At 34.6% G+C, this 20,175-nt stretch overlaps 3 protein-coding genes across 3 annotated transcripts; 1 reads left to right on the top strand and 2 right to left on the bottom strand.

Annotated features, from left to right (window-relative positions):
* The first annotated feature begins 284 nt into the window (after positions 1–284).
* On the top strand, positions 285–6,948 carry LOC581871. Its single transcript, XM_030996692.1, has 3 exons — positions 285–582; positions 5,021–5,139; positions 5,712–6,948. Exons 1-3 carry the CDS (start codon positions 285–287, stop codon positions 6,036–6,038), a joined length of 744 nt encoding a protein of 247 aa, XP_030852552.1. The 3' UTR covers positions 6,039–6,948.
* Positions 6,949–11,404: 4,456 nt separating this feature from the next.
* On the bottom strand, positions 11,405–13,108 carry LOC590737 (dynein light chain 2, cytoplasmic). Its single transcript, XM_790331.5, has 3 exons — positions 13,025–13,108; positions 12,501–12,585; positions 11,405–11,858 (listed from the first exon to the last, which is right to left on the bottom strand). The coding sequence occupies exons 2-3, from the start codon at positions 12,582–12,584 to the stop codon at positions 11,538–11,540; spliced, it is 405 nt and encodes a 134-aa protein (XP_795424.1). The 5' UTR covers position 12,585; positions 13,025–13,108; the 3' UTR covers positions 11,405–11,537.
* A 1,868-nt stretch (positions 13,109–14,976) lies between these two features.
* On the bottom strand, positions 14,977–15,442 carry LOC590716 (dynein light chain 1, cytoplasmic-like). The gene has a single exon (XM_030995598.1). The coding sequence runs from the start codon at positions 15,388–15,390 to the stop codon at positions 15,157–15,159; it is 234 nt and encodes a 77-aa protein (XP_030851458.1). The 5' UTR covers positions 15,391–15,442; the 3' UTR covers positions 14,977–15,156.
* Between the last annotated feature and the right edge of the window lie 4,733 nt (positions 15,443–20,175).

Genomic DNA, 20,175 nt, shown 5'->3' with positions numbered 1-20,175 from the left:
TAGGGGCGACCAGCAATATTTTGTTGAAGCTGCCGTTGTTCTTGTTTTTGTTGCTGTTGCTGCTTCTGCTCATAATCATAACCAAAATCTTTTTTGGGGGAAAATGATTATTTTATAGTTTAATCAACAGTTTAAGTTTCATTAGATCATGATAGAATATTCTTTTTGTATTAAGCCTACACGGACTCGAGATCACCTTTAAAATCTACTGCTGACATCGTAACATCATCTGTTTATCAATACTAATTTAACATGTAATCGTTTTTATATGTTACCATCGACAGATGAGTTATGCAAAGAAGTCGAGCCATTCGGACAAGGAGCCGACGATCGTGGTCAAGAACGCCGACATGGACGACGACCTCCAAGAAGAGGCCATCGATTTAGCCAAGGATGCCTTCCAGAAATTCACCGTCGAGAAGGACATCGCCTCCTACATCAAGAAAGAATTCGACGCCAAGTTTCAACCGACCTGGCACTGCATCGTCGGCCGCAACTACGGAAGCTACGTGACGCACGAGACCAAACATTTCATCTATTTCTATCATGACCAGAAAGCAATCCTACTCTTCAAGTCAGGGTAGGCATTTGACGTTCAAATTCGATCTCCTAGATAATTTTAAAACTCTAAGATAGACTCAGAGACATCGGGAAGTTCAATGCCAGTCTGACATCGACATCGACATGGTACGCCGTTTCGTCACATGGTTATCGAACACACAGCTACACCAGGCGCCAGACAACTTTTCAATGACCGATGCACAAGAGTTTATGGATGTTCACGTGCCATTGTTTATCTTGATATCAAAAGAGACTAAAAGTGATCTAAGTTTCGAAGTACATTCAATCTCTCATGTCTACTACGAGGAGAGATATAGTAATTATACAATTAGGGTGATGGTGACATTTTTTTGTTTTGAGCCTGTGATCCAATTCAAGATTTGATAAGGTGAATTAAATTGATGTACTATCTTTCTACTATCGCCTAGTATCGATAACTAAGTCACACGGTGCTTTAAGATGATAATCCCAAAATTAAAGAAGATTTAAAAATGACATATACATTGTATGCTAGTTACAAGAAACGCCTTTTGCAGAATGACTATCATATTTCATGGGAATTTGTCTTTTAAAATCTATTTTCATGAAGGAATTATGTTTTACGAATTATATTCATTTGATTTCATTCGAATGTGTCTTGTTGATGTAATGCAATTTTTTTTATACAACCATTCGACTGTTTGGTGTAGTCATGATAGTAGTAAAATTCACAAACATAACTTATTCATGGGGTACCTATTTTAACTTAATTCTGTCTTGGATAAATTGTGGAGCACCAGGGGTGTTCCAATCTGACAGACATGAGCGCTATACAAGGACCCATTATTATTATTGTTATTATTATTATCATTATTATTATTACTATTATAATTATTTTTTATTATTATTATCATCATCATTATTATTTGTGATGGTGATTATTTGTGACTGTGAAGAGATTTTATTTGTGCATTCAAAGAAGAAATACCAGAAGATCTTTGTTGATTTGGAAACTTGTGCATGCATGAAACATTTCTCTATAGACTTGTTAATGTGTTGGCAGATAAACCTTGATCTTTCAAACGAAACTTGTCTCTGAAGAGTTACATATTTAGTGAGGAATCGATTGGCGTGGGTAGATGACTGATAATGTGATTTGTGAAGTACTTTGATGTTTGATGAATTAGTCAATAAATCATTGATTGATTGATTGACTGACTGATGGTTGGTGTGTTTATTGATCGATTGATTGGTTGGTTGATTGGTTTTTGGTTGGTTAATTGATTGGTTGACGGTTAGTTGGTTATTTTAGTGTTTGGTTGATAAATTGATTGACTGATGTTTGGTGGGTTTATTGATTGATTGGTTGATTGGTTGGTTGATTGGCTATTTGATTGATTGATTGATTAATTTATTGGTTGATTGGTTGGTTGGCTATTAGATTTATTGGTTGTTTGGTGGGTTAATTGATTGATTGATGGTTGGTGGGTATAGATTGATTACTTTTGATTGGTTGGTTGACCATTTTGATTGATTGATGGATTGATTGCATGGTTGATTAATTGTGGTTGGTAAAGTTAGTTGGTGAATTGTGTGCTTTAGTGATCAGATGGTTGATGATCTACTTACTAATTAAGTGATTGATTGATTGATTGACTGACTGACTGAATCATTCATGTATTGATCGCTTACTTGATGGATGGATTGATTGATTGATTGATTCATTGTTTGTTTTTTCGATTGATTGGTTGATTGGCTGCTTATAATTTATGATTGATCGGAGGATTATTTAGTTATTTGTTAAACTGGTTGATAATCATATTATAACGTGATCTGTTGTTTTATTGATTGATGAAATATTGATCGATACCTTGATTAGCGAGTTGATTAATTAGTAGACTGGCCAGTTGATTTAATGATTGATTAATTATTGATCCTTTTGACGAGCGGTTGAGTGAATGATTGGTTGACCTAGGACTTATTTATTGATCGGTTCGTCAATTTTTCAAATTTTGACTCTCTTGTTAATTCAATAAGTGAGTTAAAATAAGGAGGTCTCAACTAATTCGGTCTCACGATCTTCAATCTGGTTTCGATTGGTCAACTATATAATTGACAAATAGAAAAATATATACCAGAAATAAAACGAAATTGAAAAGCAATATATAGGAGGTTGTAGAAAGAGCCAGATGGATGGATGTCAAAAGGGGAGAGGGTGAACTGTCTGAAAACGTTTAAAGTACAGTGAACATGGGTATTTTTTGTCCACTGTGGGGATATATCACAATATACATACACACTTCTGTCGAAATATAATAAATGAATACATAACTCATTTTCCCAATATATGATTTTCAAACACGGGGAAAAGGGGGCTCCCCCCCCCCCCTCCCGACCTGATCCAAGAAATCTAATCATCCCAAAGGGAGGCTGGAGTCCATTTGACATCACCCCTCCATTCTTCGCTGATGCCAGTACCCTGTAAAATCTTTGATTGTGTTACATTCCTAAAAATGAACGATGAGATATGAGCAGGACAGTAAATACATCGATATTGTTATTCAGTACTTTATGCAGTCTCATTTAGTCAGGGTGCTCTCGTCAGTCGTTATCAATTATTTGACATTAGGTGTTCCCAATTAATACATCATATGGGTATTATAATCATTAGAAGATGTTGCTAATTGCTAATATTGGTTCTATAATGAAGAAATTACAATTTCAAAATAGCATTATGTTTGGCACAAGCAATTATTACTAGCAAAGTGGCAATTTGCCCTCCTGGCTAATTTCCGACAAGAAAATATAACGGCTATTCATATACTAGTTGTATGATTTTAATACTGTAGTATAGAGACATTCGCAAAAGGCTTAATTTCCTCTAAATCATTTTCAGTTGGGATGACCCCCTTCCCCCGGAAAGCAAACTAGGGCCCTCAAACAGTGGTTTGCTCAATACAGATCAATGGATCACAGAAAGCCGAAATATTTTGCCTCGCTGAGGCCAGTCTTCATACGCCTCTTGTTATCATTTTTAGTATTTGTTTGACTTTTTGAATCTTCAAGTTGGAGTGCAAGTAAATTTGGTGATGCAAAATAGTATTCTCACGTTCTATCTGTGTTGACGCTTCTTTGTTACGTTATAAGCTATAGAGTCTGTAGAAAAACGAAAAATGAAAATTGTATTTAAAAAAAGAAAAGACTATTATTGTGTCAAGAAAATCAAACGTTTCGCGTCTTTGTAGTCAAGAAGCCAAGGTCCTTTATTACTCGGCTTTATCACAATAAATTCTATTGAATATATAACTATTGTATGTTTTGTTAAAAGCTACCGAGTGAGAGGCAGGTTCCATAGACAAGATAGATTCATAACAATGGTGATCTTTACTTACAAGGTGCAAGACCAGTGAAAGGTAGTAAAATTTTACACTCATATGACAGGAGTGATATTTTGTTAAAAGCTACGGAGTGAATGCTTATGATACAGAGACTAAACGCTCCTAACAATGGTGATATTTTGTTAAAAAATACGAGTGAATAGTATTACGGTACAGAGTCTAAACACTCGTAACAATAGTGATATTTTGTTAAAAGCTACGGAGTGAATGCTTACGATACAGAGACTAAACGCTCCTAACAATAGTGATATTTTGTTAAAAGCTACGGAGTGAATGCTTACGATACAGAAACTAAACGCTCCTTACAATAGTGATATTTTGTTAAAAGCTACGGAGAAAGGTAGTTTCATAGACTATTCATTCATCGTAAACACTATGATATCGAAGAGTGAATCCCAACCACCTCCAATACCAACACAAAATCTAGAGTATGGTTATATAAGAAAGGGATCTTTAAAGGAACAAACTGATTTTTAAAAGTTAAGTTGATCACCTTGGACTCTTCCAATGGGCAACACGTATATTTCATTTTGTTTGTAAACTTTTCTGAAAAAAAAGTATTTGTATCTGAAAAGTAAAAACACTTGCAGCTTATGTGTCTCACATTCTAAACTAGTGCCAATTTCTAGAGTAAAGCGATGATTCTAACCCTTTAAATGTGCAAAGACTTTCATATTTATTTTTATTTTTAGAATTATTGGTGTCAAACGACAAAATGCAAGGCTACGAGTTAATTTCAGCCCTTCCTCCTTTGCATTCGGTCTATTGTTTAGGACTCAGAATAAAAATCATTAAGACAAAATGGTAAAAAATTAGTAAAACAGCATTCTTTTCTTCTCTATTCCCATACATGTATAACCTCTTGCACGCTAAATGTGTACCAGTTTATACATGCCAAGTCAAATGCATTGTCCGTGTGTGTTCTTGCGATTTACTTTTATGGGAGCGATACACTGGATACGGCGTAGGGCGTCACCAGAATGTTTTCATTTCTCGCAGTTTTTCTTGTTTGGCATGGAGGGGGGCGGGGGGGGGGGGGTGGCAACCTATGCGATAGACGAGTGCCACTCGATATAATGGAGACGGTGGGCGTATCAGGTCTCATTTTACGATTAAAACTCGTCAGAATAACATCTGCGAATCGTCTTTCGCGACTGTTTATTTCATCTTTTGGTTCGTCGTCAGTTCAAACAAATCAATCGTAAGTTCGTTTTTTGTTTTCATCAATAATCTCAAAAGTTAAATTCAAAATCAATTTTGATTACATAGTTTCAAAATTTGTTATTTTGAATGCAAGAGCGCCGTATCAGTATAGCCTGGCTTAACACTGTGTAATAATAGTATTCCTTGCTTTGTAACCTTAGCAAAGTTTGCTTTTAAATGCATCTTTTATTGTTTTTATGTATTGTTTTAGAGAGTTTGAAATTGCTCTTTCATGAGGCATGTGGTGATTTATGGCGGAAATTACATGTCACTGACATTTTTCTTTCAGGATTTAACCAGCTGATAGTGGTTCCCAAATCAAAATCACCTAATCAAGACTTCACAATTCTTCTGCAGATTTCTCAATAAATTATTCACAGTATTGTGCTATCAATTACATTTTGTTTTAATGTCAATATTTCTATTATTATTTTAATTATTATATACACGTTCAAATTTTCTTGTTGATATTTAGCTTTTATGTTGTATTTAATTTGATTTGCATGTTGCAGAAGAAAATATATTCGATTCAATTCAATTAACCATTTGTATCTTTCTTCACAATGCTAGATGAATCGCAGTGGAGGTTCGTCCTACTCGGGCAAGTCGGGTACTGAAAAGAACAAAATCGAAGTCAAGAACGCCGACATGGACGACGACATGCAAGAACTCGCCATCGACCTGGCAAAACAAATGCTCGAGGACGGCGATAAAACGAAGAAGGTCGTCGAGAAGGACGTTGCGGCCTTTATCAAGAAGGAGTTCGACAAAAACTACGATCCGACCTGGCATTGCATCGTCGGCCGCAACTACGGCAGCTACGTGACGCACGAGACCAAACATTTCATCTACTTCTATCACGGGCAGACGGCTATCCTTCTCTTCAAGTCGGGTTAGATATATATAAGCCAATCAAATGATCTCCAAGATGCAGTTTAGACTCTTAGATAGAATTTATAGACAATGAGAAGTCAGAAGTCTACTACGACGTCGATGTCAACGTAGTTCGTCATTGTAATGTCGTCACATGGTCATTGAGCACGTCCTTCAACTCGACGGCAGGCGCCATTAAATTTGCTTACTTTGACATGTATAAGGCTACAATTTCTCGCAAGCAAAACAATAGGCGCTATCAATTGTTTTCGAGATGCCCGTTGAGATAAGTTATGTCATATTGGTTTTCAATGGACCAGGGGCCTTCCCCCCCCCCCCCTCTCAACAGCCATTGGTTAGATAATTTCTTCTCTGATTCGGTATCGATGGCATTGCTGTCTCCGTAATTTATAGAAGAATTAATAGTACAGGAGATATAGCAAATTATGTTTGCTGCAGAAAGAGTTCACGAAGGATTTTATATCTGAATAAGTTTTAAAGTTGTAATGAGTATGTTAAGTATATAATTATAGATAATATATTTATAGATATGAATATATATGGAAGCTTTAAGTATATTTAAGATAGTTTAAATAACGCTTAGCTCAAATCTATCTCACTCATGTCTTCTAAACTGAGACGTTAGATTTCTGCCAAATATTTATTATTATGTTTATTCATTTATTACGAGGTAGACAGAAATGAGTGATGCAGAACGGTCAATTATTTTTGATGGTATCCACAAGGAATCATTTCATAAGCAATTTTCAAAATGGGTTTTCTGCTAAGTGACCCCCAATACAAATATAATTTTATTAATTGGGAGTATCAACCGAACGTTATACTCTTAAGAAATATTGATGCATTATTTGTAATAGTGGGTCTAATGAATGGTCAATTGGTTAATCGGTTTAATAAACATTTAATACAATAATTCTTATCAACGTCAGTGGCGTTTATTTTATGTATTTGTTTAGCTGACTGGATGAGGTATGGTATGGTTTATTTATTGATTTTTTGAATGATTGCTTTGTTGATTGCTTGTTTAATAGGATAGAACATTTATTAGTTGTTTCATTGATTGATTGATGTTATTGATTAACTGATTGAATAACTAATTAACAGATTGGTTGATTGATTGGTTTGGTAGTTTGATTGGTTGATTGGTGGGTGAGTTGGTTAGTTGATTTGATGAATGACTTCGTGATTGATTGACTGGTTCATTGATTGATTGAGTGAGTGAGTGAGTAAGTAAGTGATTGATTAATTAATTGATATTATTGATAAATATTGGAAATTCACCATCATAATGATCATCGTCATCATCATCATCATCATCAGTTCAACCATTATCATCACCGTTAACATCATCATCATCATTATCATCATCACAATCATGATCGCAGTTTTTATTGTTCATCATCATCACCATTATCATCATCATAATCATCAGCATCATCATCTCCATCACCACCACCATCATAATTACGACGATCATCATCATCACCATTATCATCATCATCATCACAATTATCATCAATATCATTAGCGATTTCTTGTTACTGTTATCACTAATGTTTTTGATACTTTCACTATCATTATGATAATCATCATCATCATTGCCACCATTATCATCACCGTTATTCATCATCACCATTATAACTATAGCTTTTGATACTATCACTATCATTATGATCATAATCATTATCACCATCACCATCACCATTATCATCATTCTCATCATCATCATTACCACCACCATCATCATCATCATCATCGTCATCATCATCATCATCTCCATCACCACCATCATCATCATCATTACGGCGATCATCATCGCCATCGTCATCATCGACATCATTAGCAATTTCTTGATACTGTCACTATACATTCATTTTTACCATCTAAATCACCACCACCACCATTACTACCAACGTCATCATCCTCATCATCATCATCATCATCACCACCGCCACATGATTATCATCATTGGCATCATCATCATCATCATCATCTCCATCACTACCATCATCCTTATATATTACGGCGATCATCATCATCATCGTCATCATCATCATCATCGTCATCACCGCCGCCACGTGATTATCATCATTAGCATCATCATTGACATCCTCAGCATCATCATCATCATCATCATCATCATCATCTCCATCACTACCATCATCACCATCATCATCATCATCATCATCACTATCACCACCATCATCATCATTACGGCGATCATCATCGTCATCGTCATCATCAACATCATTAGCAGTTTCTTGTTTATCCCTATTGCTTTTGATACTGTCACTATACATTCATTTCACCATCTAAATCACCTCCACCACCATTACTACCAACGTCATCATCATCATCATCATCATTATCATCATCATCATCATCATCATCATCATTAGCATCCCCATCATCATTATCATCATCATCATCATCATCATCATTAGCATCCCCATCATCATTATCATCATCATCATCATCATCATCCTCATCATCATCATTAGCATCCCCATCATCATTATCATCATCATCATCATCATCATCATTAGCATCCCCATCATCATTATCATCATCATCATCATCATCATCATTAGCATCCCCATCATCATTATCATCATCATCATCATCATCATCATCATCATCATTAGCATCCCCATCATCATTATCATCATCATCATCATCATCATCATCATTAGCATCCCCATCATCATTATCATCATCATCATCATCATCATCATCATTAGCATCCCCATCATCATTATCATCATCATCATCATCATCATCATCATTAGCATCCCCATCATCATTATCATCATCATCATCATCATCATCATTAGCATCGCCATCATCATCATCATCATCATCATCATTAGCATCGCCATCATCACAATAGATAACTGACGCCCCATATTTTGCCAATCCGTCAACACTGTAGCCTCTCCGATTCTCGAGTTAACAAAATCAGATTTTTAAAGACAAAAAAAAAAACGGGTTTTACTTGTAGCTTTTTCAAATATTATTAGTGGACAAAACAGCACGGGTTTGACATTAAAAACATGAAAGGGGTCAGTGGAGGGCGCACAGTTCTTTACATGACAATTAAACAAAATTGAAATGACTGGCTGAATGAGGTACATCGTAAATAGAAGTAATATCTTGAATAAATAACCGAGTTGACAAAATCGATAATATACAGTGTTTCATAGTACTATCATGGACAATCGTAACTTGTTTCAAAGTATCAAAACTCTTCTTTTTCTTTTTTTATAAGCAAGTGTATATACTTGAAGCAGTGTTCTATTTATACTTTAGTTAAACTTCAGATAGCTATATACATCTTTGTTATTTTCCTACTCATTTTCACATGACTGGATTATGAAAAGCGCGAAGCCTTTCACAGATTTAAAGAGGACCGACCGTTATAAATGACAAATATAAGGTCACATTTAAACATCATACATAACTGATGAAATACAAAAAAAATATCCAGAGGATGACATAACAATCTTTGGATGAGGAAATAAGAAAGACAATATGTGGTAGAAAGAGATAGGTGAACGAAAAAAAGATGGTTGAATAAAGAATGAAAAGGGATGAAAATATGAAAAGAAATAAGAAATTTGAAGGATAAATTCAAAGGATGGAAGAAATGAATATAATTAATGACAGAATAAAGGATAATTGATAAAATTAATTAATTTAAATGATGAGATGATGAGAATGAATTATTACATAACAGGTGATAGAAATTAGTTAAGATTGTAAAAACTAAGAAAGTAAAGAAAGAATAAGTCGATAAACAAAAGAATTAATTAATTAATGAATGAAAGAAATGATGAAAGAGAAAGAAAACGGCTTGATGAATCTAGTATATGATAACTAAATGAATAACACTAAAATGATAAAAGAATGATAACAGAATGAGAGAAAGATGAAACAAAAACGAACGAATGACAAGAAATCAATTAATGAAGGAAAGTTAATGACTTTGAGAAAGAACATATGAAAATTAACAAATTGTCTTTTAAGAATGCAGAGTAAATGAAGAGAAGAATCAATAAAGTGAATAACATAATAAATCGATGAATGGAATAATAAATTAATGGAAAAAATGAGAATCATACAGAGGAGAAAAACAGACTAATGAAATAAAAAAGGAGATTTATGAATTGAAAATCTAGTAGATTATTGAAAAGATAACACACTACAAGTAAAAATTCTAAGAAATACTGAATCATTTGAAAAACAAATGAAGAGGTAGCGAATTTACAATTTTTTTATGAATTGCAGATGAGTGAGTGTTAAAAAAGAGAACGAATCAACAAAATAAATAAATCCTGTTGATCGACAAAAGAAACACAAAAGACGAAAGGAAGAATATGAAAATAACCTTTTCATATGGTGTGATGCTAAACTATATAAAATACTTCTTAGATGTTGTAATATATAATTTTAAAAATAACAAAGTTGATATAATTTTTGTTAGAACTAACAATACAAATCAGCACCATTGAAATGTAAACAACTTCTCGTCTCGATACTAACAAATATTCCTCATCGGATGCATTTTCCAATCGAAACACTTCATCCACTTTAACGAATTTTATCTTATAATTATATTTATAATAACATCATCTAAAATAAACTCAGAAAGACATTCGGTAGTGTAGAATGATTAATATTTTTAATTAATCATTTTGAAGGATTTCTTGGATACACAATTTTTTCGATCTACTGTTACTTAAAATATTAATACAGGTTGTCCCAATATTATCATTAGTTTTGTCGAAAATAACTATTAATATACTATTGAAAAGGTGCACCATGGTACCAGGGTACATAGTGCGAAAACTACAACAGAAATTTGAAGATAAATATGCAGAAGAAAAAATAAACAAAAACAAAACAAATAAATAAAGTAATTGAGAAGTTAGCTATAGAAAGTATGAAAATAATAATTCGGTCGAAACAGTATAACACACATATTTATGATGACTGTATAGGTGTAGAACTACATCTCTAACGATATTACAAGAACTATATTATGACTATACTGGTTCGAAACACAGTTTTTGAAAATATCTGTTAAACTGATTATGATATCGGAGAGGTGCAGATGGTACAAACACGACACAAGGTCGAAACAAAGTATATAGGACATAGTACATGGATTGTAAGATAAGTCATTTTAAACAAATGATACAAAAAGATATGTAAATGCTACGAGAACTATAATATTTGGGTTCGAAACATAGTAATCAATACATAACACAGATAATTAAGAATATCTCTAAATATAACTATGATGTTGGAGAGATGGAAAAGGTTTGAAACATAGTAAGTACAACATAGTACATAGGTTTTGAAACTATTTGTCTCTAAAAACAAATAAGATTTTAAAAAGATGCAGATGGTACAAGAACTATACTATACCGGGTCGAAAGATAGTCCGAAGTTTTAAATACATACAGGACAAACATCTGGCAACGGATGGACGAAAACTACTCAACCTGACTTCCAGATCAAGAAGGCCATCGGACCGATGTAGAAATAGATGAAACACTTCGATTCGTGCGTGACGAAACTGGCGAAATGCTTTCCGACCACGACGTGCCACGTGGTGTCGAACTCGACGTCGAAAGCCTTTTTGATGTAGGCACCGCGATCCTTCTCAGTGTTGAACTTCTCATAGGCTTCCATTCCGAGGTCGAGGGCCCGTTCTTGCATGTCTTCGGTCATATCCACATTTTTGATGATGGGTTCTTTGTCCTTCTTCGACTTTGACGATGACGTTGACGATGATAATGGTGACGATGTACCGATCAGCTTGATGAGAAGGGGAAGATTGATAAGGGAATATATCAATCTATCATATCTCTGTCTTTCAATATAAACCTCCATTACATTTTTTCTGAATACTACCTCTCTTATTAAAAAGGACCCAGATCTATTCAATTATAAATGTATGAAATAATAAGTTCAAACAATTAAGGGATATTTGAATGCATTGACCTATTGATAGGGTCTAAAGATTGCTACCCTTGAACATAATTTTTTTAAAGAGTTTAAAAAAATAATTTATAGGCAAAAAATACTATTGATTAAATTACCAATATTCAATTAGTACAAACTCCCCCTTACAAACACGATACTGATAGATGGTATAATGCTACAATGTTATCATTATTATGCTAAAACTGTTATAAGTTTTATGCTTAGTTTTCCGATACACAAATAGCCCCAATACATAATCCACCCAAAATAAATGAATACAAATACATCTAAAAGCATCTGTATTTCGTTGTTTTTTTAATACAATATACATCCAACCTGTGCATAATTATACATTCCGTTGAGAACCAGAAGGGCCTTAACTCTATGTAAACGTACAAACGGTAAAGCCCTTATGGTTCTCAACAGACTTAATATCACATTTACCAAAAAGAAATCCATATCATGAGGACTTACCGGTGTTTTGCTCATGAAACCTCCACCACCGCTGGTTTTCGCACTGGTTGAGAAACTATACGTTGATTGACTGGTTTTCGACATCCTGTAAACAAAAAAGGTGTTATTATACAGATCATATCAACCAGAAGAATATGATTTGCGAGTTGTTTGCTCACATTAGTCAAGGATAATAGTGTTCAACGAATAGAATTCGTTATAATAATTGCACAGGTATATGTGTAAAATATGTTTTCTACCGTTCTCTCAGCAATAAGGTCAAGTAACATACAGTATTTAAATCTTGTACTTTTATTATTAATACGAAGCCCTCCTTCTTATGATTTACTATTGCAAATCTATCTGCAATTACTATCGAATCTGTGTTCTTTTTCACTGGATGTATCGATTAAAATATGTTCACAAAGTTGTCTCGACTTATCCGTTTTTCACTCTACCTCACTTTGTGCATAGTGTATATAGATGGTAAGAGGAAATGTAAGTAGTTCAATGAAAATAAAAATGATTATAAAATCGTTTTTTACCTGAATGGATGGCGAAGCTGTGTCTTGCTAGGTGAATATTAAAAAAACTACTCTGGATCAGAACAACTTCTAGCTCAAATGAATGATAAAGACATCCTCAGAAGTCACTACTTCTACTCTGACGTTGCACTGAAAATATTTCTTTTTCTCTTTCATCTGTTGTATACGACCTTCATGAAACATAACAAAAGCTTTTGAGAATTTCACACAACAGTGGGTGGAAGAAAAGGTTGAAAGAAAAGAAAAGAGAATTGGTTTTTCGAGTGTTCCCACGGCTTGCGGCCAAGACACCTCCCTCATTCACAAGGCCAGCCTCACACCCGCGTCTAGCTCACTACTACATGGCTTGACTTTTGGTGGTTGTCTGACGTCGCCCCCGTTTACTCACCTGGAAAATAATTCCCATTGTCTGAGAAAATTGGCAGAAAAGTAGATAAAACGTGTTTCACACGCCTCTACTTTGCCCAAAAGAAACTAAGATACAACTTGAATAATACAAACACTAATTGTTCTTTCTCTCTTTTCTTTTTTCTGTTGTATTACGTTTACCGTTTGTCATCATTTCACAAATTATTTTGATTGAAAAAAACAAAAAACAAATTGTATTTCAGAGTCGGAAAGAGAACTGAGTCACTGTAACTTTCGGGTCTCTCCTCTCGGTATAATTGAGTAAAATCAATCAATCAATCAATCAATCGACCACTCAACCAACCAATCACTCACTCAATCAATCACTCACCCACTCAATCAACCAATCAAGCAACCAACCAATCAATCAATCAATCAATCAATAAGCCAATCAATCACTCAATCATTCAATCAATCAATCAACCATTCAACCAATCACTCACTCACTCACTCACTCACTCACCCAATCAATCAACCAATCAAGCAACCAACCAATCAATCAATCAATAAATCAATAAGCCAATCAATCACTAAATCATTCAATCAATCAATCAACCACTCAACCAACCAATCACTCACTCACTCACTCACCCAATCAATCAACCAATCAAGCAACCAACCAATCAATCAATCAGTCAATCAATCAATCAAATAATCAATTAATTAACCAACTAATCAATCAATCCACCAATCCATCAATCAATCATTCATCCAACCAATCACTCACTCACTCAATCAATCAATCAATCAATCAATCAATCAATCAATCAATCAATCAATCACTCAATCAATCAACAAGTCAGGCAATTATGCAGCTATAAAATCACTTTATGAGCATGTTATAATATCATATAAATTTAATCTTGCAAATATTATAATCCGACATACATAAGCAAACAAACCCAAAGTACTTTCTCTTGATTCATTAAATGTCTGTAAGTAAAATGTCTAAATACTAACACCATCAAATTGAAACAAAATGTTGTCAGAAGAAAAAGATAAAAACATAAATTTGAGGGAGGGAATATAGGGATGAAATTTACGATTGACAGCTACTTTATTTAAATTAAATGAAATCACATAACATGTCTTTAGAAGACATTTTGTGTTGACAAATTAACAAATGAAACTGCATGTTTTAGTGCAAATTTAGTTTTAAAGTAAGAAACCGTTACATAATGAATAATTATTTTGAAGGTGGAAAATAACAATGTTGATGACAATTTACAGAAATACGTTAAATACGCGCATCCACATATACATCTCCAGAACACATTTTATGAATTACCAGGTGCAGATATTTATACAAAAGGTGTCATTACCTGACTTTAAAAATAGTTCTATTACAGTACAAAATTGGAATTAACTACTTTAAAACTTAATCCTGTGCTATACATGATTGTGTGATGATGTCATTGACGTCCCCATAACTGGACAGGTCCACTGTTTTCCGTTGTAGTCACCATGCTCAAATGTTTTCTAGGGAAGGAGGGAGTGGGGGAAAAAGCCCCCCCCCCAAAAAAAAAAGGGGGGGGGGGGCTCGTCTGTATTTCGTTTGGATAGAGATCCAGTTGATCGAGAAAGATAATTGTAGATTAGGCCGCTGCATCGAAAATACCGGTCCAAATTTAAGCTCGTGCTTGTCAGTTTATTTCCAGGAGGATATTGAATTTTAATAGAGCTCCACATCTACCCCGATTTGAAGAGGAGTACTAGCTTCGTATCTATCCCGATTTAAAGAGGAGCACTGAAACCTGGTCCACGTACAGGTAGACAAAGTGCTTGGTCTCGTGCGTCACGTAGCTTCCAAATTTTCTCCCGACGATGCAGTGCCATGTCGGATTGTATTCCCTGTCGAAATCTTTCTTGATGTACGAAGCGATGTCCTTCTCGACGGTGAACTTTTCGAAGGCGTCCCCGGCGAGCTGCTGCACATATTCTTGCATTTCGTCAGACATATCGGCATTCTTAATGACAATCTTCCTCTCCTTTTTACCTGCCTTTCCTAGCAACATCTGGATACAAAAGTAATGGAAGAAGATATACGGAAATATCAGAGTCTTTTGAATTCTTTCTTTTTCTTTCTCTCTTTCTTCTCTTCTCATTTAGATACAGATTAAATGATACATTAATCTTATTCTGTCAGGACGTCTTCAGAAAACAAAGTACGACCTGGAACCTAATTAGACCGAGCTCCTGTAATAAGTTCATCATGCATAATTATAAACTAACAATTGTTTCTTCTTGAATGAGTGACATATTACAGCAAATTTACCCTTGCAAATATGGCTTAATTTCTTCTTTCCACAGAAAACAACATTGTCAGTATAAACGTTCTTAGTCTTATATTTGTCCATGATTGTTTACAAACATACCTTGAACCCCACGTTGTTCTATGATGTTAATTTGTAAGGATTACAACACATGGTGCCAAACAAAATAATGATGATTAAAACAATTATTCATGCTTATTGAACATCTCACTTAATTTTTGTTTAAATGTTAATAATGTATGATGAAATTCCCTTTTCGATAAAGCACATATTAGAAGGTAGATTTAAATTAGTATTAAACATACAACTTTAACCTATTCGATTCAAACGAATTGCACTGGCTCTCCACCGATGCTGTACATGAATATAAAACTTAGGCACAACTATATAATCAGAAAAGATCGACTTACGATAGCGATTGTAATTTGCTTGTGAAGTCAAATCGAGAAACGAGGACCAAACTGTGGTTGATGGAGGTTCCTGGATAAACCCAACCGAGATTGATGAAATGAAATATTTGATGTGATTTGACTAACGAATCTTTTTTCTCATACCACCATTTCATAACTGCAAGATCAAATAACAAAACAAAAATTGATATAATCGCCTTCTTTTCATATGCAAAAGAGGCCGCTGTGACATTGTTGATCTTAACACGGTATCCATGGTTGCACACAGAATCGTTGCCTGTCAAACATATTTGCTTTCAAACTGATGAGTATGGGGACGACTACCCCCGGACCACTTCCTCCTGGAAAATTAACCCGGACTACCCGTCCGGACAACTATCCCTAAATAACTGCCTCTATAGGACAATAATCCCAAGATATTCCTGAACAAGTACAACATACTGAGGAACTCATAGACAATGGCTTAGGTAGGGGATTATTAAATTGGGAGGAGGGAGGGGGCAATGGTCCAAGGGGTAATTGTCCAAAGAAGTGGTTTTCCAAGAGGTATAGTTTAACGGGGGTAGTTCGGGGAATATAATCTAGGAGTAATATCAATTGTGCTTTTACTGAACAGTACTGTACTGTGTGACATAGCTTTCGGGGGTCCTTATTATACCTCTTATATCTTTCATACAGTTAAGGAGTAAATTAAAGTTTCCATTGGGTGTTACTTATTTCAAACATAATTTTACTCCGATAACGATGTTGAAAAGATGTTTGATAGTAGTGCTTATTATCATAATCACGTATCAGTTCCTTTTATCATGCACCTTCTCTTCCTCAGCACCTTACCATCATCATTAACCTTCTCTTCCTCCTTCTCATCCTCCTCCTCCTCATCATAATCATCCTTATCAGTACAAACATCGTCATTGTCATCATCATCATCATCACCATAATTTCCATCATCATTACCATCATCATATTAAATGCATACTTCGTAGGAACCTTCAGAATTCCTTTCGAATGGATTATGTGAGCAATATATACGTAGCTATTATTTGTGTTATTATTATTATTACTATCATCATCTTCTTCATCGTCATCATCATCACTTTGTAGCAAGATATCACTCATTATATTAATTGGTTTTATTCATCCCAGCTTTTAACAAATAATATTTCATTTCATCACTGTTGCATATAGTCTATGAAAACTTCCACTCACCCGTATTCTTAAACAAAATAACACTGTGTTTATGTAAGTCTACACAATCTACAATGCACTCGAAAGCTTTAAAAAAAGCATCACCATTTGTTTTAGTGTGGGGCTATGAAATTCATATATACAATTATAACATATACAATTGATAACCCGCACATTAAAAACAAAGACTACGATTTCCTCGTAGCTTTTAACAAAACATCACCATCGTTATAGAGTCTATAAAATTTACTCTTTCACCGTAGCTTTTAACAAACCGTCAATGAATCGCCTATGAAAGGTACCTGTCATTCGTAGCTTGTAACACGATGTAATGAATAAAGAACCTTGACATCTTGACAATGCTGACGCGAAAGGCTGGTTTGTTTTAACACCATTTGCATATCGGTATTTCAGTCGACTCGGTAGCTTATAACAAAGTTTGTGTGATGGGCGTTAACTAACCCATGTGTATCGTGAGAATTTTTTTCTTACCACTCCAGTATTTAATTTTCTGGAAAATTCAAGAAGACCAAAACTCCAAAATCACGATATATTTATGAAAAAATTAAAAACGGCTTGGAGCAAATAAGTCATTTCTTTTTAATTAAGTTTCGTAAGATAGAAAGGATATCATTATCATTTTAACATAATGAACTTGCGCTTAATTATGCACATGTAGAAAGATAAATTGCTTAATAACGTGACCCATTATCTCCTTTTCTTTTTTTTGTATTCTGTCCGTATTCTATTTTATCCTTTATCTGGGATAAATTAGGGGTTTTCGACAAACTCTAGTGACATCTTACATTCTAATAATCAATCCGTTTTTCTTTAAAGCCATATCATTATATTGATCAATAGAGCAAACATCGAACCCATCCATTAACGAACCACTGGTTTCATCTCAATCATTCACTTAAAGGATCAATCGATCAATCATCAATCAATCAATCGATCAACCAAACAACCAAAGGCATTTCTGGTAAAGATCTCCCTCCGTCCGTGATATTTAATTACTCATACTTATTCATCCTTCTCAACATAATTTCTCATTCAATCAAACGAACAAATCATGCTACAAATTCAGACTCACCTACTCACGCAACCAATTGACGAATCGAACAAATCAACCAACCAATCAACTAACCAACCTCTCAGCCAACCAGCCAATGATCCAATGAACCCATCAATCAATCAACTAATCAACTAACCAACCAACCAATCATCGACCCAACCAATCAATCAATCAATCAATCAATCAACCAACTAAAAAAACAATCAATCAACTAATCAACTAACCAACCAACCAATCATCGACCCAACCAATCAATCAATGATATCAATCAATCAATCAACCAATCAATCAACTAACCAACTAAACAATCATCGACCCAACCAACAAATCAATCAATCAATCAACCAACCAACCAAACAACCAATCAATTAATCAATCACCCATCCAACCAATCAATCAATCAATCAATCAATCACCCATCCATCTAATCAATCAATCAATCACCCATCCAACCAATCAATCAACCAACCAACGAAACAACCAATCAATCAACTAATCAACTAACCAACCAACCAATCATCGACCCAAAAAATCAATCAACCAATCAAATAATCAACCAACCAGCCAAACAACCAATCAATCAACCAACCAAACAACCAATCAATCAACTAATCAACCAACGAACCAACCGATCATCGACCCAACCAACCAATAAATCAATCAACCAACCAACCAACCAACCAATCTCATCGACCCAAACAATCAATCAACCAATCAACTAATCAACGAACCAGCCAAACAACCGATCAATCAACCAACCAACCAACCAAACAACCAATCAATCACTCAATCAACCAATCAACTAATCAACTAATCAACCAACCAACCAAACAACCAATCAATCAATCAATCAATCAACCAACCAACCAACCAAACAACCAATCAATCACTCAATCAACCAATCAACCAACCAAACAACCAATGAATCAACTAATCAACCAATCAATGAAACCAATCAAACAACGAACCAAGCAATCAGCCAACTGACTAATCAACCAATCAATGAAACCAATCAAACAACGAACCAAGCAATCAGCCAACTGACTAACCAACCAATAAACCAACCAACCAACCAATCATCGATCCAAACAATCAATCAACCAATCAACAACACTAATCAACCAACCAGCCAAACAACCAATCAATCAACCAATCAATCAACGAACCAACCATACAACCAATCAATTACTCAATCAACCAATCAACCAATCAACTAATCAACCAACCAACCAAACAACCTATCAATCAACCAATCAACCAACCAACCAACCAAACAACCATTCAATCACTCAATCAACCAATCAACCAATCAACTAATCAACCAACCGACCAAACAACCAATGAATCAACTAATCAACTAATCAACCAATCAATCAATCAACCAATCAACCAACCAACCAAACAACCAATCAATCACTTAATCAACCACTCAACCAATCAACTAATCAACCAACCATTCAATCAACCAATGAATCAACTAATCAACCAATCAATGAAACCATTCAAACAACGAACCAAGCAAACAGCCAACTAACTAACCAACCAACAAACCAAACAACCAACCAACCAACCAATCAACCACCCATTCAATCAGCCAATCAATCAGCCAATCAATCAATCAACTAACCAGCACTCAATCAATCAGTCGGTCATTATAATCATTTACTCTGTTGACTATTTCTCAGCCATCAACCAATCAGATCATCTATAATTCAATATACAGGTAAAAATCAACTCCGTCATTAAGGTATAAAGAAATACCATTTTAATAAGGTATATAAACTTAACTTGACAATT

The sequence above is a fragment of the Strongylocentrotus purpuratus genome, unplaced genomic scaffold (assembly GCF_000002235.5).
Source record: "Strongylocentrotus purpuratus isolate Spur 01 unplaced genomic scaffold, Spur_5.0 spur5_scaffold_3, whole genome shotgun sequence".
Taxonomy (NCBI): Eukaryota; Metazoa; Echinodermata; class Echinoidea; order Camarodonta; family Strongylocentrotidae; genus Strongylocentrotus; species Strongylocentrotus purpuratus.
The sequence above is the reverse complement of the archived record's forward strand: the minus strand, read 5'-3'. Positions and strand labels throughout refer to the sequence as shown.